General features: G+C 34.5%; 2 protein-coding genes across 2 annotated transcripts; one reads left to right on the forward strand and one right to left on the reverse strand.

Moving 5' to 3' along the window:
- The first annotated feature begins 3,410 nt into the window (after nt 1-3,410).
- Nucleotides 3,411-7,516, forward strand: LOC116774757 (uncharacterized). Its single transcript, XM_032667503.2, has 6 exons — nt 3,411-3,638; nt 3,862-4,233; nt 4,562-4,659; nt 4,727-4,944; nt 5,384-5,609; nt 7,006-7,516. Exons 1-6 carry the CDS (start codon nt 3,503-3,505, stop codon nt 7,201-7,203), a joined length of 1,248 nt encoding a protein of 415 aa, XP_032523394.2. The 5' UTR covers nt 3,411-3,502; the 3' UTR covers nt 7,204-7,516.
- Nucleotides 7,517-7,680: 164 nt separating this feature from the next.
- LOC116774733 (tetraspanin-33-like) lies at nt 7,681-14,862 on the reverse strand. Its single transcript, XM_032667472.2, has 7 exons — nt 14,626-14,862; nt 13,235-13,309; nt 12,760-12,888; nt 12,205-12,378; nt 11,775-11,954; nt 10,782-10,957; nt 7,681-10,220 (listed from the first exon to the last, which is right to left on the reverse strand). Exons 1-7 carry the CDS (start codon nt 14,707-14,709, stop codon nt 10,208-10,210), a joined length of 831 nt encoding a protein of 276 aa, XP_032523363.1. The 5' UTR covers nt 14,710-14,862; the 3' UTR covers nt 7,681-10,207.
- Nucleotides 14,863-17,489: the final 2,627 nt, after the last annotated feature.

Here is a 17,489-nt window from a genome sequence, read left to right on the forward strand (position 1 = left end):
TAGTGATGTATTAGTGTTTAAAAATACGTTTGATTGAATTGAAAAATATATCGATGTTATACCGATAGCTCATCAACTACATCACGTTATAAACAAGCGGGCAAATAGTTATTCTTATACATGAGATATATAACGACTTGTCACTAATAATTTTATTACTATTTTGACATAATCAAACCAGCATCTGAATTTACGCCGGATGTCAAATGAGTGACTCCCCAAACGTCACCAAAAAAAAAAAAAAAATCAAAAAAGCGTTCATTCACCTTCGTCTACATAATGTTCCGTGTGTATGTCTGTGTCATTTTAGGATATAAACATTTATTTGTGTATTACTGTGTATTGACGTCTTCAAAGTGTGCGTGTATTTCGTGAGTTCGTTCACCTCGCCAGTTGGTGAAGTTGGAGCAACGATGGCGTAGAGACTTCCGGCACGCTAAAACTTAATATTACCTGATTTACATTATAAACATTGTTTTTTTGACGTTGGTAACATTATGTTAATTTTGATAAAAACGTTAAAAATAAACGAAAAGTTTAGTATTTGTATGAGTGAGTGAATCTTTGTCAGGTCTTAATATTGTGAGAGTGACGTCATTTTTGCGTTTAATTCGTTATTTCATAGTATAATAGATTTTTAACACAAGAAGTAATAATATTTATATTATATTATATACATATTTCTATTCTTAAAGAATGTTTAAGATGATAAGGAGACGCAATAAAAATAGGACTTAAACGATAATATCCTGTTTTACTTTCAAAAGTTAACGATTTTTATTCTAATCTAACGGAAACCTTATAATGTTTGAAAGATCTTATAAAATTACTGAATTTTTTTTAAGTCACTTATCACCCACATTCCTCGTTCATCACTACTCATGATAAATTACTTAACTTACGATGCATCAGGTGTGACGGCTGATCCTATGTATCGTTTGGTAATGTAAACCGGAAACGAAACTGATTTATGAGGGAAAAGAGTTTTTTGAGGGTAAGACGAAGAGGTCGTCGGAAGAATTGAGATACTGTTAACATAATAGGCAAATAAATATTTTTTTTCCAATTCCGAGCCGCTTTCTACTGATGTAATAATTTATTTATTGAAACTTTTTTATAACAATAGTTAATAAATTACATTGAACTCTAACATGGAATTCAGAAACCCTCAAAACCATCAGACGTGGTTTCATGAATAGAAGTGACGCAGATGATTTTACTTTTGCTGGAAAATCCAGACAGCTGACGGATGACGAGATTCAAGGAAACGTCTGGACCTTCAAGAACAACGAGTCTTCATAATGGTCAGATAAGATAAGACAAGCCATTGTTTAATAATAATAATAATTAAATAAACCCCAATTATATGATATTCACATTATCACAGGAACATCACAGATTTCGTATTTTCAATTTTATACATCAAACACAGTACTTAAAAAATAACTTAAATACTCTGGTAAGACAATGGCCTCTATAAACACAATGAGTAATACACGAAAGATTGAGCTGGAGTTTTAAATAAGTAATTTCTTAACAAACAATGACAGCTCCACGTCTTTCAATGCGTCCAATATTTAACCAAGTCGTGGAGAATTTTTGCCACGCACGCACTCGTCCCCTGTGTGTGTGAGGGCGCACACACGCACACACGTCCACGCACATGCACACGCACGTCCGCACTCACACAGGCGCGTTATGCGTGCGATAAACGATATTTCGTCATGTCTAGGACTATTTTACTTTTGGTCTAGTGGTTAGAACCTTTTAGATTAAGTATATGGGGTACGGATTTTTGATGGAAATCTCTCGCGTACTTTAAAAGAGATTTCTTAAAACTTTAGTACGAGTACGCTTATAATGTATGAGAAGGTACTAGGAATCAACGGGCTCGGTGTGACGTGCTGTTCAAAAAAAGTTCACGTGTTACAACTACAGTAATATTTATATTTAGATTTTTTGCACTGTTTTTTTTTTAATAAGACCCTCATATAAGACATTCTAAATTAAAGATACGACCAAAGAGACCATAATTAAAGTAACAAAAGCTGCTCTAAAATGATCTAAAAAAACGTGAAAAAACATAAGAATAGCTGGTAGCTTTTCTAGTCTAAATTAAAACAGTGGATCGCAAAACTAAATACTAGCATTCTGTGAGAAAAGTAACCCTCTAGCGTTTAGGGGTTGTGAATAAGGGTGTGTTCACATTGTTGCGTGTTTTCAGTTATTTATCATATACGCCAAATGTTGTGGTGTCGTGATACCTTAACGTGGGTAGAGGCTTGGTTGATAAAAAAACTATGCAGATACCTACTATAGTTTTAAATCTTTACGTGAAAGTTCTATATTATTCTTTTAAATAAATAACTTATTCACAATAATATATTACTTGTGACAGTGAGTCTTGTTAATATTTTTGAATAAAATATAATATATTAAAGTCACAGCGCAGGGACATACATTCAGTTCAATTTGAATGTCGCTTTGGTCTTAAAAACGTAATTTAACTTTTTTGAAATATTAATTGACGTATTTCCGAGGACTTCCATCAATATTTTTTGAGTATTTTTAAACCTTCGCCGTGCGAGTCCCGTGGACACTTCGCATTTTAGGCGACTATGGATCTAGCCTAAACTAGAGTGGAGGGTAGATTCATTATATTCGGTAGTGTGAGGGTATACCTACAATATTCGACTCAATTGAATAGTTTTTGCCAGCGGCGTGTATGGGGATATTAATTACTTTTGCTTTTGTGGTGATTAAAATTTTTTGTCTAGGATTTTCACGATATTAATGGAATATATTTTTTTTAACAATTTTTTTTTATTATAATTTAATAACTATTGCAATTACGTCGACGTATTCGGTTACTGAAAACTTGATAAAAAGGTGTGAAGATTTAGTATGTTGGGAAATAATAAAATATTTATTCAGTTCTCTAAGGTCCGGGGTTTCGGAGGCAGGACGTGGCTCCGTAATCCTTATGTGTGTTTGTTCTATATGTTAAAGACATTAACCTTTTATTTTTCAGTCGGTCGGATAGTTTCTCAACCCTTAGCACCGTGTCGTGTATAACATAACTGTGTATACGACACAGTGTTTTGGGGTGTGCTCCCTCGCCCTTATTTCGGCGTCTCAATTATACAACTAATTGTCAAAGTAAATTAATGAATTCTCGATTTTCTGTGATCTTAAAATTTACATCAATTCCATCATTATTACGATTTGCATATTAACTTGGCGTTTTCAAGATATTTGCTTCCTTTTTTATTCTGTCACAGTCTAACGTAATATAATAAATAATTTGTTTGTATGATTAATATTTTTCCGTTTACATAAAAAAATATATTTGACTTCATGGTTTAATAAAAAAATAAAAAAACAAAATAAAAGATATTTTCGATGTGAATCTGTCAAGTTGTCATTAATAATAGTTCATAGATATAAACTTAATAATATAATAAATTAGACTTATAAGAAAATTTTATATAAGACCTTCGTGATGGCTTCGCGTGAAATAGAAGACACGCATAAGTATCTCCTGTCCAAACTGTTGCTGGAATCGGGCTTGGAGTGTGTCACGTCAGCTCAGGACACGCCAGCCTCGACGTCCAGCTCGGGGGAAGACGAACAGAGAGGTGATAGTGCCCAATGATATTGACTGCTATTTGTCTTCTGTCATATTTGCTACAGTATATATTAATCTTATAAATTTATACATAGATAGGATTTATATTTGTATACTAATCTAACGAATTATTTTGTCGTAATATATGTAGTTTCATTATTTGGATAGAGTCATAAAATATGTCCCTCAAGATCCCGAGGTGTGTGTAGTACATTAAGATTACTTCATACCAGAGGCACCGGAAACAGTGGAAGAAGAATTAAAAGATGAGACAATTAAAGAGGAAACTCAAGAGTATGAAATCGAGGAGATTATTGAGGAGGAACCTGAGATATTCCCAACACCGTCATTGAGGAGGCTCTTACCTGACAAGATTAGAAGAATTCAGGAGCACAATAGCATCCACGTGCTGCCAGAAGAGTTCAAAGCGGACATCGACCCCACCGCCATACCAAAAATAGCCACAACAGCTCAGCAGAAATATATAGATATCTTGGCTTCAATCACTGGCTGTAGTCGATATAAGAAGAGTCTGGCTGAATACTGGTTTCTGGACACTTTGGCCAATCTGTTAAGACGAGCGCAGGAGGATGAAATGAATAGAGGTAAAGGAACATTATAGGGAAGTAAATTATGTTTGGTACAGTTTTGAGGTTATACTAGAGAAACAATAAGCTGGTGTAAATATTACGCCGGATTTATCAGCATCACTTGATCTTGCATAGATTAATGGTTGATTCTCTACATCAGCCGACTATTTAATAATCTTGTTGTTGTTGTAATGGACGAAGTCACTCAGACATGGAGTCCAAACAGAGAACGATTGATTTCATCGAGTTCCTGACAATGATAATGAGGTTAACAAGGTTGCGTGAGCTTTTTTTCACAAATCCGTAGTTTCCTATCGACTATTCGTATTCTTTTGTGTTCCAGCGTCCCAGGCTGTATTAATTCTGTGGTTTTGCGAGTGGATGAAAGAAATGCAGCACTTCGATGCCGCTGACAGGCGTCGTATGCTCAGGAGATTCCAGGTTAAGGAACTAATTTAAACAGTGCATTCCATTTACAGTCTTAATGCCTGAACAATACCGATTCCAGGATAACATACTGGCAGCGGCGCGGTTTATAGCGGAAGAGGACTATCTGCCGACGCCGCAAATGGCTGGAGTCGTTTATAAATCGCCGGAAGAGGATTTAGAGAAAAAGTCAGTGAGTCGCACAGACCCGGACTCTAAACACCTGGTGACGTTCGAGGGAGCGGCGTACGAGTGTTCGTTGAGGGATCTAACACACATTATACATTATATTTATGATCTGTAAGTCCAGGAATGAGTTTCGGTCTAGAATTCTAGACAACGATAGCTAACATTTTCGCGGATATCTTTAATAAAAAAAAAAAATTTCGGTTTTAACTAGACTGCGTTAATTATTACTGTGTCCGACAACTTAATCTCCTCTTCCTGATCATGCTCGCTGACAAGTAACCGTAACCTCGGATATAAAACGATAGAGTGCGAGTAAAACCCGAGAGATATAGATGTATAGTTATCCGAGAACCGCTGTATACAACATCGCATTCCCGACATCGTTTATTTCGTCTCTCGGAAAGCGCTTGAAGCTTAATAACCCCGTTTCTTTAATGTAGACCAGTGTGATGTGGCCGAGTGAAGTTAAACAATGATCAAAACTAAAAATCCATAGTCCAGACTAAAGCATCCCATCAGCTTCCTTACATTAGAGTTTGTGTTTGGACAGTTTCAGCACCGACTATCAGTACAATCTAGTACGTTCCGTGTTCACGTTCAAGCCGGAGTACTGCCTCATCGACACTCCTCACCAGATACGCAATCCGAAGAGACTATTCGCTCCCCTCAAACTGAAGCCCAAGAAGGAGCCGAAGTCGCCGAAAAAAGACAAACCTCCAGCAGGTAAAGGAAAGAGGAAAGATGTCGACACAGAGGAGTACCTGGCTCTGTTGGAGGTACGGAGGGACATTGTGGTTTACGGGACTTTAGTAGCTCATAAGCTAGGATTAACAAAGTAACGAGAGAGGACGACTGTAGTTAAGATATACTCATATGTTTGTAGACTAATTGATTGATAAAATTATTGGTACTATTTTAATAATAAGGGGTTTTCCAATAGGGACGCTTGAACTTTGACAGCTGATTGCGGCCATGTTGTTTGAGTGACAGCTGTCAAATGCAGTGTGTTATATTCATTCCGTCCTCCCAAACCACCATGGCAGGTTACAGTGTCGAGCAGCACGTGCAAATCATAAAATTGTTTTATGAAAATGGGTCTTCAGTTCGAGCAACGTTCCGCGCACTTCGCCCGTTTTACGGTCGCGATGATCGTCCTGCCGAGTCGACTATCCGTCGATTGGTGGACAAATTCGAGTCAACCGGGTCAGTTAACAATCAGCCGGTTCCCGTGCGTCAACGTAACGCGAGATCTGCCGAGAATATCGCCGCTGTGCGCGACAGTGTCCTCGAAAACCCGCGGCAGTCAATTCCGCGTCGCGCACAGGAACTCGGCCTTTCGCAGACGACAACTTGGCGAATTTTGCGTTGTGACTTGAGCCTGCACCCGTACAAGATCCAGCTGACCCAAGAGCTCAAGGTTAATGACCATAGACAGCGCCGTGTGTTCGCTGACTGGGCATTAGAGCAGTTGGAAGTTGACGCCGATTTTGGCAAAAAAATCATCTTCAGCGACGAGGCGCATTTTTGGATGAATGGCTATGTCAACAAGCAAAATTGCCGTATTTGGGACGAGACCAATCCACACGAGGTTCACCAAGTGGCAATGCACCCGCAGAAAGTGACTGTTTGGTGCGGATTTTGGGCCGGAGGCGTGATTGGTCCGTATTTTTTCGAAAACGATAATGGTGTGGCCGTCACCGTCAATGGTGAGCGATACCGGTCGATGATAACCAACTTCTTTTGGCCTGAAATCGAGAATATGGATCTGGACAACATGTGGTTTCAACAGGACGGCGCTACGTGCCACACAGCACACGCTACGATGGAAGTTCTGCACGATCAAGCGCCCTTAATGGAAAACCCTATAGAAATAGTTTTTGATGTCCAGGCACACCGTTTATGTTCCAAAGATAAATTATAAGTTTACAAAGAATACGTAAAATCTCATGTCTGGGAACGAAAACTCATCGGTTAGAGGTCAGGTGATGATGAAGACACGTCTTCTGAAACTTACCTTCTATTGCTCGTTTAAATTGATATTTAATTTTTAGTGAATATAGAAAGCGTTTGAGATTCGTCGAGAAAAAAAGATTTTTACAATATAGTTGTTCCCAAATTTTATTACGCCTTTTTTAAGTCGGTTAAAAGTAATCAACATAACTCTATCACCAGCTCCGCGCCAGAGACGAGCGCGAGCAGGACGCTCTGGAGGAACAGGCTCGTGAGTCGTGGCATCGGCGGTGTCACATCCTGCCGCTAGCCTTCGCGGCTGATGACCAGTTCTTTGACAAGTACTGGCCGCCGCCGCCCGTGGAGCCGGAGCCGGAGCCGGAGCCCGAGGTGAAAGGCAAGAAGAAAGGCAAGAAGTGATGACTCGCTATTCGAGGAAACAAAGGCGTTACGATTAATGTTAGCTAATCATTTCGTTACATATCTTTAAAAAAAAGCTGTCACTCCTCTGTCTAAATAAAGGTGTTTGGGTAACTTTTTGAATGTCGTAATAATACAATTCCGCTAAATGTATTATTTTATTTTATATTGCTTATTTATCAATAAATTGACAAAAAAAAATATCACTTAATGAGACGGTGACGGTGAGAAGTAATTTTTTTGTTCTCGGTTCAAGTTTTCTATTCAATCATCAATGCGAAATATTTAAGTCGCACTGAACTCACAACACAAATGAAAGGAAAAATGTGATTATCATAATTTTTCATACAAAATAATGTATATTTATAATTATAATTAAATATTTTTAATTGTGAACTCTCTGAAGACTTTCCTCGGCTGACGAATGCTTCTTGTATTTTTAAAATATCATAATATATATTAAAATGAAACAAAACACAGATTAAAAATAATATTTATTACATACGAGATACAATAAGTAACGTAAACGGAGTTGCGCTAAACCTAGCGTTAACGAGTAACCGGCTAATGTACACTTCTGGAATATAAATTAATATTACTGGCTCTTTGTATTGAAAACTCAAATTTTTATGACGGCCGTTTAAGAAACTAATGGAATGAATCGATACGGAAACATCGAGTGTTGCTACATTAAATACTACGAGTCCCCATTAGTATTGAGTGGAAGAGATATTCAGTCATTTGTTATAACTAAAGTTGCGGGACATTTATTTTGTTAATTTTTCTCCCACACGAGTTATTATGCGAGCCGAGATAAAGAGTCAGTGATTAACAGAGTAATTAACAGCTAAATTAATTATATTTAACGATCAAGTACATATTTTATAATAGATTGTTCGCTGAAGTTATATACGAATATAGTTTAAATGGAAACGCCAACAGATGGCGTTGTTTACAATAAAATTTTGACACGAAAATTATTAACAATCTATCATTCAGTTCAGCTTAACCTCACAATCAGTTCACAAACATCCGAACACAATGAGAACATCTCATTTACAATTTGACTAATAAATTATAATAGTTATTTTTATAAGAAAAGACTATTTGAGCAAAATCCTATTATTAATGAAACAAATTATATCTTTGTAATAATTTCGCGATAGTTTTTATTAAGTTACGCGTTTATTGACTGGAAATCTCGAATTAAAAACTAAAAAATTATCAAATTCAGAACGAAAAGGTCATCGACCTTAACGTCAAAGCTCTTTGTTAAATTAACTAGCAGGTTACATACCTCCTTTTTCCAATTTAACCTGAATTTTAATTAATACCTTTAGCTGGAAACATTTACATTAAATTTACAGGAATGTTTTCACACAGAAATAGAATGCTTAACACTAAAACTGATGAAGCGGTAATGTTGGCTTGACGGTGTGCAACAACGAAAAACAATGAATATCCTACTAAATCTTGTTCACAAACTTTTTGTAAATTGGTAATTCATTATAAACTAGATACCAAGTTATTCATAAAGCCAGTTACACACTGTAGCTCTGCTCGAAGATTAGACTGATTTAGTAATGATAGCGCAAGGAATACCACCGAGATTACTTACTTTTCTTCCCTTAATTATAATTTTAATGAAAATTTATGTGTGATGTGTCTTGATTGTATGTGATTGAGGTACATTCAGGAAAAAACATGATTCTGAGCTTAAAATTGAGAAAATTATGAAATTTTAACGGTGTCGGAGAATTTTTTTTTGGCAATATCAACTTGACATAGTATGATATAACGACTGATGTCAAGACTAGTCGGAGAGTAAAAATATTACTTAATATAACATTCTAGAGATATTCAAATCATTAATATAAATAATAAAAAAAAGTTTTCTTTCATATTAAAAGTATTTTACAACTATTCTCATGTACTAATACTCTGGCAGTGATTTTCTTAATAACTATTTTTATCGATATTTGAGTTTTGAACACCCTATATTATACAAAGATTTTTTTTTTGTACAAACCAACCAATGAGATTCATAAGCAAATTGGTTAAATGCGGTAGTAATATATTTCAGTGTGAGCGCCACCTAGCGGCGAACGCTCGACACTAAAATCATTAAATATTAAAAGTTACATCCTACAGGTTAGTAAGTGGTATAATTCACGTTATATCTTAAATAGCTTCAGTCTTATGGCACCGAGCCGATTTACACCTGAAGTTGATAACTATAAGGTTTAAAATGCCTTACAAAAATACGGCGAAGAGTAAATATAGAAACGCCGCGCTAGTGTGGCGTAGCCTGCACGTAATAATATCAAATAAAGTCTAAAATATTCAAAGAACCTACATGGGATTGACTAACATCATATATTTACACTTAGAGCTAAATGACTAAATGCACTTAAATTAATTCTAATAAACGTAAGATTGTAAACCATAAATACTATGTTTTGGTCTCATAGCACGGACAGCACGGGCGTTGTGATTCACATGTAGCATTTCATATCACACATAGAAGACTAAACATTGCACATTATAAGCACTGACTGTCACACACAGTACATCACTTGCACATAGAAGTATACAGTGTCCTTAGTGCGAGTTTGCATAGTTAACTTAAACACAGACAGTTTCACGGTTTATTTGCTAAACGGCATATTAATAAAAGTATGAATCAGTGAATTATCACTTAGTTGGAATCTCAATACATATTAAGATTATTACATGTTATCTATTATGTTATGTAGAGAGTGTAAAGTAGTTGAAACCGTCCCAGTGTATTACAAACTCAGCACAACACACATACGGCTGAACTATGATCTGACACAGCACTGTATGCTGCGTCACAAGTCCTGTAACGATGTCGCGACACCGACTAACGGTAGCCGCCGCCCGCGCCGCATTATATATGCATGTGGTGGGGCGCGTGGTGGGGGAAGGGCTACAGCAGCGCTCGGCGACACTCGTCCCGGTACGCGCCCGCTGAGCCCCTATTTCATGTTTGCCATCTGTAAGCAATAATACCAAAATAATAATATTCACATCTATGTTGTATATATATATATATAGTTGTAAGTATAATAAATAAACAAGGAAATCTGTGCTGTGCATGGACTAAGGTTGGCGTCTCAGTAAATTTGCATGACACAGAGTAGTGGAATGTAAGAAAGAAATGGTATGTGCATGAATTAAATGCAGAATAAGTATATAACTAAAAAGCAGAGGTCTGCCAAAAACATGAACACCCTATGTCATAAAAAAAGAAAATGTCAGTATTGCCTAATTTTTTAGCAATTTTTAGAAATTATTAAGCAATTTTATAAAGAACTTTTATAAATGAACAATAACAAAAACAAGACTTAATAGTGGATAGACAAAATGAAAACAAAATTATGGGTTCAGTAGAGTGAGGACCACAAAATAGTTGAAGATTCCTTAGACAAGCAAATTAATTACTGATATTCAAAATTCACATAGGATATCAACCGAAAAGCCTTATAGTCCATAGGATATATATATATATATATATCCTATGGACTAGACCCTCCCTACATTTCCAAAATCCCCACCTAGCCTTTTGCAGTTCAATCTGTCCCTCCAGAGTCTTAGCCAGGTAGATAACAAACAACTGTGACAGCGCTACACCCAGAGCCACTGAGGCTATTGTATAGAGATTCCTCTCAGCCCAAGAACGGACTATCTCTATACAACCGCTCGTCCAAACACGTTTGCTGGCTTCGGCAACCTGGAATAAGATTGACAATTCATTAACTGATTTGTGTTCAGTATTTTTAGTTTACCGTCTATTAAATTATACAGGTGACACAGATGATAATGATCTCTTAATTATTTTGTGTTCAGGGTAGAAAAAGCTAGCACATATATTGTAATTCAAGTCGGTCAAATAAATATGTTTAAGATAGTATTATTATAATATAATGCATGAGATATTTGGATAGTCTTACAATCTTTGTTATTTCCTATTACGGCCTTTATATTTCTATGTAACGGAAGTTAATACAGATTATTCAATTTTTTATCCCAGGACCACTTCATTCTAAAAACTAAATTGATTCAATAAGACGACTAACCCATGAATACATGTGAGACTAACCTAAAGTAAAACAATAGCTATCTCTTTCTTACTCACATTACATGAGTGTGAAAGAGACGAATATAGGTTTGATATGAGGGTATTATTAAAAGATTATAACACAATCGCCCAAGATGAATTATCCGTTATAGCCACACTTACTGATGTGGCTATTCCTGTCTTATCTTGTTTGTTTCTCTTTGACATAAAGATTACTAAACTGATTTTAATCAAACTTTGCAGTGATGTAGCTGAGACATCGAAATAAGACATAGGCGTTCATATATCCCAAAATTGCGTGTAGTTTAACGGTAAGTCATATCATAGATGTCGCTGATGATTAGTTACGACTACAGTTAACACACTACTTCCGAGCCAAATTCCAATATCCAGGTTAGGACGCGGACAAAACAAAAAACTATTATAGCATAAACAAATCTTTTCCTAGCCAAATAATCAAGTAACCCACGGGATAATTCTGCACACCATAACCACACATGATGTTCACGAGTCCCGAGCTGATGTCCGTAGCGTTGATGCAACAAGAGAACGGAACCCCGCAACGCTCCACTGACGGGGAAGTACAGTTGTAGTATTCGTTCTTCGACCAGTCCATGTAACCGTCTGATGTTAGTCCGCAGCAGTGGAACTGAAAATATATGGAAAATAAATAGTCTTCCACAGATAAACAATATCTTAATGACCATTCTAATTGAAGTAAAGCACTTAATAATCTGGTGACGAGGTCACGATAAGTGACAGGATAATGTGAACATTAGCTGAGAGACATGAATTAGCGAAGTTAGCAAGAGATAGTTTTATATTTAATATATTATTTTAGATGCAAGAGTTCAGACACAAATTTTCTTAATCTGATAGCAAATTATTGTACAACTAACATCCTTCTGAGCAAAGTCGATAAAGTTCTGCAAGTCGGGATCATCTCTATATGAGTGTACGACTCGGTCTGTGAAGCCCAACTCGAACAGGCCGTGCAGCGAACGCGGGAACACGAAACCACACACAGCCGAACCCATCTCAAACAGGAACAGCACTAGTAAACACAGCGAGTACTGCCAACAAGTTATAATACGTTAGAATTACATCAAACATGACAGGTGTCACTCATGACAGATGACACATATTAAAGGTCATTTGGCATTTGAGAGATTAGTCAGTTGAATAAGGTTGTCTGCACAGTACATACTGCCAATGTCACACAACTACATATTACTGGATATATTAGTCTTATTACAAAAAATTGTAGGATTGCTTAGTTGAATGTGCACTTCGTACTCATTCATGTTTTCTTAATTCTTTTTCTCTGTAGAAAAATGAAAATATACTTGTATTTTTAAATTTTTATGTAATATTTTTAAGCTAGGACACACACAAGATACGACTTTTGTAAAGTTAATGTTAAAATAATTATAGCTAATATATTTAATACTTACGAATTTCAATAGACATGTATTTTCTCTCAAAGCACCAATACAGCCGGCAAAACTGACAATGAAGACAATACCTCCCAACAGAGCTATCAGTAGACTAATGTTTAGAAGTACATCATATACTGTCTCTAGCTGTAATATAACACATTTTAAATTTATATTCTTTACAGAATAAAATAATATATACTTACGAAACACAACTTTAATGTCACTACAGTGATAAAGATTTAAAGTTTTAAACAGTTTATATATTAAAAACGGACAAACAAACATATTTGCAACACAATGTGTGATATTTTTAAATAGAATAGTCATAAAACAGAGTGGGTAATAATTATTTACACTTACTTTCATAATAATCATAACTGTGGGAAACGTTAGTTATACTTCATAATTGATTAATATTGTCATTCTAATCATTGCTTAGTTAGTTTCTAAGCAAGAATTGAATCTCTGTAGTAACATATGTATACATTACCTTAACTTGACCCATGGCCTGCCATTTGTCTATGAATGCATAAAGTCCCACTCCAATAAGCAATCCTCCGAACAACTGAAAAAATTTATATATATATACAAAAAAAAATCTAAGTAAGCACTGCTTATACTTTTAACATGATAAATAGTAATATAATTTAAAATCACCAAATGCTACATTACAAAAAAAATATAAAAAAAAGTGGAAATATCATCCCAGACTTTTTTTTTTCAGATACTTCATAAATTTAGTTCTGAAGAGACATTTGTAATCATATGCTCACCTTCTGGCAGAGCAACTTTTTTACTAGAATTGAAAACATATAATTTTAAAAATTTAAATTTGTATATAGAAAGAGTTCTATATACAAATTTAAATTTTCTAAAAAAATATTAAAATAAAATAAATCATGTAAAAAAGTCTAGTCTTGGTACTTCTAGAATTTTATTTATTGAAGTCATGAATAATAGTATATTTAGTCATGTTTAGCGGGTATCAGTTTTAATGTTATATATTTTAGTTTGAAATTAATTCATATCAGAGAGAATATGAGCATTATATATATATATATGTCTGTCCTATACATCCTTTTAGAAAAGGACTCAATTCTCAGTAGAAAAAGTTATATCAACATCTATATACAGCCATGTCTGCTCAATTCAAATAATTACAAAGTGGTTTGCTATACACAATTAAATAATTTATTTAAAGGCAACCAACAAAAGACCCTCCATAACATTATTTTAATTACAGTTATTTATAAGTTTACGAGCTGTGGTCTGCCTTAATAAGTATATTCTGATAGACAGGAAGTGACGAGTAATATAAAGGTGAATTACAAAAAACTAAATGAAACATGTCACAAAGTAACTGTTTATGTCAAATAATTTGTTTACAAAATATAAAATATCATAGAAATCAATTTGTTTGTTTCAAAAAGAAAAAAATGTTATTAGTGTCATGTTGATTATAATCGGCTCTTCACTATTATGTCCTTTATTATTTATATATATTTGAAATATGATTTCATACGTTATTATAAAAAGATATTTATTTACGTAAATTGTGATTAAATTACTGTCTTTGTATGACCCATATGTTCCGAAAATATAAAATATATAAATATAATATTTCCTTAATGCTCAGTATATGAAGTAAAAAAAGATTACTTTTTTTATTACATATGTTAATCTTAAAATTATTCAGTCAAATCACTCCCGACTAGTGATAACAACAGCGGAAACTGTTTAATGATAGCTACATTTATATATATCTCTTCCATTATGTTGAACAATGGTCGCACAATTAGAAAATAGAATTCACACCAAACAATGGATGCAGTAAAAACTTTTTCATTGTTAGAAATCGTTATGAATCATTTTCACACTTACCCAGAAGACAAAATTCAAAACAAAAATCATATATTTCACACAACCGCTGACATATGTAAAATTGGGACCCCGCCGACGATGCATTTTCGTATTGATTACACTAACAGCAAGAAACAGGACAGTTTATATTTGTTAATACAAATATACACTTGTTTTCATTTAATAACAATGCATTTTATGGTGATGAGTAATTCAATAGATTTATCGCTCATTTGCTGTCGACCCACACCCGTCAAGTCTCGGCATAGACTATATTATTATAGATACCAGACCGTGCAATGTGCAATCCAGAAATGTTGCCAGCTTCATGTTAATATTTTAAAGAGTTAAAAATGCAGGTTCACTTCAACACATGTTATTATTATGTATGAAAAAACTCAATTTTTCCTTAAAAATAACAATAAAAGAAAAACAAAAACCAATGAAAAATTGTAGGAGTTAGTTTTAATATGTAAAGTTAGCAAATTCATGACAAATCTAACAAAAATTACAATATCTAAGAATTGATAATATTTATATTGTTGTTTATGATTTAGACATATTAATGAAAATAAAGTTTGTTAGAAGAAATTAAAAAGAAAATTAATATATATGTTTTTTTTAATACGATATGACAGATAATCTAAGAGGAAGCTATTCAGATTCAAATTATGAGTACCAAATAAAAAATTTATTGTGCGTAGAGTCCTTCGCGCAGAAGAAGTGAAGCTCTTAACGTTGGAATGAAAACAAAAAGGGGTAGAAATTCAATGTTAAGGAATTTTTAGTATTTCTTGAAGACAAACTTTATTAACATTCCTTACAAGTCACAATTGATTACCAGCATGCTTTCGAGCGCCACCCCACGCCCCGCAGGAGCGTAAAACGTTTAACGCAACCTTATTGGAAGTGGCATGAGAAGTTTCATTTTAACAAATGAATTACATGTCATCCCTTCATATTTCGTCTTATTTATTGTAGTAATGGATTTCTTGCTTTATGTAATAAGGCGTGGCAACTTTCAAGGACATCTTTTAGCGTTTTTATTTTGTTCGTATGAATTCTTTCTTGAAATTTTTTTTTGGTAATTCTTTTAATAAGTTCTGTGGTTTCAGAAGATTGATTTTTAAACCTTTTCCTATTTTTCTAGTCCTTAAATTTCATTCGAAATCAATGCTGTTGTTTACAAGCCAACTAAAACATATTTTGGGACTCAAAACGTTTTTTCTTTTTACTTTTGGTCAAGATTCTAAACTAAAAGTTTCACATATGAGTGGGTTGGTGCTCAGAGTGTATTTATAAACAAAACAAGTTATTACAAAGCCCCACCGCAATCTGTAAAATAAAAAAAGCTTCAATTTGTATTATTATAGCCGGCTCTGGTTCTTTTGTTTGAGTGCCCGCTAAAGACCTATTGAACTTTTATCGTAAACGTTGTTTTTAAGATGAATAATAATGAGATCTATGACTCGCGACTTGTATTCATTTAAATAAAACTAATATTTTTCGGATATACTACGCCTGCTTTATTTCTGTAAAAAACGATATACTCCCGACGTTTCGGTTACTTTTCAGCAACCGTGATCACGGGCAGATGAGATGTGAGTATTTGTCAGTTGGTCCTGTTATTTATCATCTACCGCCATAGATTGCTTAATTTTCTACGCGGTACGCCAGAAAAATTAACAGAAGGAATTGCTGAAAAGTAACCGAAACGTCGTGAGTATGTTGTATATAGTAGTATGTTGTATATAGTAGTATGTTGTATATAGTAGTATGTTGTATATAGTAGTATATAATCCGAAAAATATTAGCTTCATTTAAGATGAATAGTATTTTTTTCTAGAATTAATTATTTTTTTAATCTAACTTATTGTATACATATTTAATAAGGTCCTACGGGTAGGTATACAAACTTACAAGCTTTACATGCATTCCGCATTTTTTAGTTTTAAATTTCATCGCTAAAGACGCTTTTAATTTATTTTCAGTAAAATAATATTTAAAAGAATGTTACGTACGCGCTACATATTATAAAATAAATGAACATCGCCGGGGCAACATCGTTGTATGGATAAAATATCATATAGCGAGTGACGCTGCTGACTCCGCGGAACGAGCACCAAGCCGTGTGAACCAGAAGATTCCTGATACCACACAAGCTATGGAATGGCATTGCTATCCTAACATCGGGGCTATCATGTAGTCTTAGGTATAGGTTATAAGTTTTAATATGTAATTTTTATTATAATATACATATAAGTATGTTTCGTAGTTTTCCTGGAACCTCCGGTTGCCACCTTATATAATTAGAATAATTTTAAAAATAAATCTGTAAGTTTGTCAATTAACTTAATAAAAAATAAATCGGTCTTACTGAATTTAACACGAATATTATTTTGATCCCTATCACTAAATAGTTCTTTGGGAAAATGACGTGGTAGAGTCTCGATGTGGTGAAGATACTGAAACTCGAACATGGGCTGGCTCGACCGGGAAAGTGCCACCCTCTTACAGAAAATCGGTGTGAAGTAGTCTTTAATGGCTGCGTTTCATCCGATGAGCGAGAGCTGACTGCCTATCCCTTTTTCCAAACTTTCCTCTCCCTTTTGCCCAATCAAGGGTGGCAGCGCATCCACAAAACTGCGTTGAGGATGTCCATGGACGACGTAGACTTCCTCCGTCCGGCAGGCCGTTTACTCGTTTAGTATAAAAAAAAGATTTGAAAAATTTAAATCTCTAAAAAAAAAACCTAAAACAAACTTAACATTGTGATAATTAACATGTACGTGGAATGTGAATAAATTAACCTTAAACTATTCTTTGTTATTCAAAGAATCTTAAGAAGTGGAATATACGAGTAAGTTATTTCGATTTGAAAAGCC

This window comes from Danaus plexippus, chromosome 23 (assembly GCF_018135715.1).
Source record: "Danaus plexippus chromosome 23, MEX_DaPlex, whole genome shotgun sequence".
NCBI classification, from domain to species: Eukaryota; Metazoa; Arthropoda; class Insecta; order Lepidoptera; family Nymphalidae; genus Danaus; species Danaus plexippus.

Coding starts and splice junctions, on each gene's coding strand:
- LOC116774733 (XM_032667472.2), bottom strand. CDS start 14,709: ATGCATCGTCGGCGGGGTCCCAATTTTACATATGTCAGCGGTTGTGTG. Junction 12,889..13,234: donor AGGCCATGGGTCAAGTTAAG/GTAATGTATACA, acceptor GTTATATTACAG/CTAGAGACAGTATATGATGT. Junction 11,955..12,204: donor TCGACTTTGCTCAGAAGGAT/GTTAGTTGTACA, acceptor ATATATTTTCAG/TTCCACTGCTGCGGACTAAC.
- LOC116774757 (XM_032667503.2), top strand. CDS start 3,503: ATGGCTTCGCGTGAAATAGAAGACACGCATAAGTATCTCCTGTCCAAA. Junction 4,945..5,383: donor ATACATTATATTTATGATCT/GTAAGTCCAGGA, acceptor GTGTTTGGACAG/TTTCAGCACCGACTATCAGT. Junction 5,610..7,005: donor AGTACCTGGCTCTGTTGGAG/GTACGGAGGGAC, acceptor CTCTATCACCAG/CTCCGCGCCAGAGACGAGCG.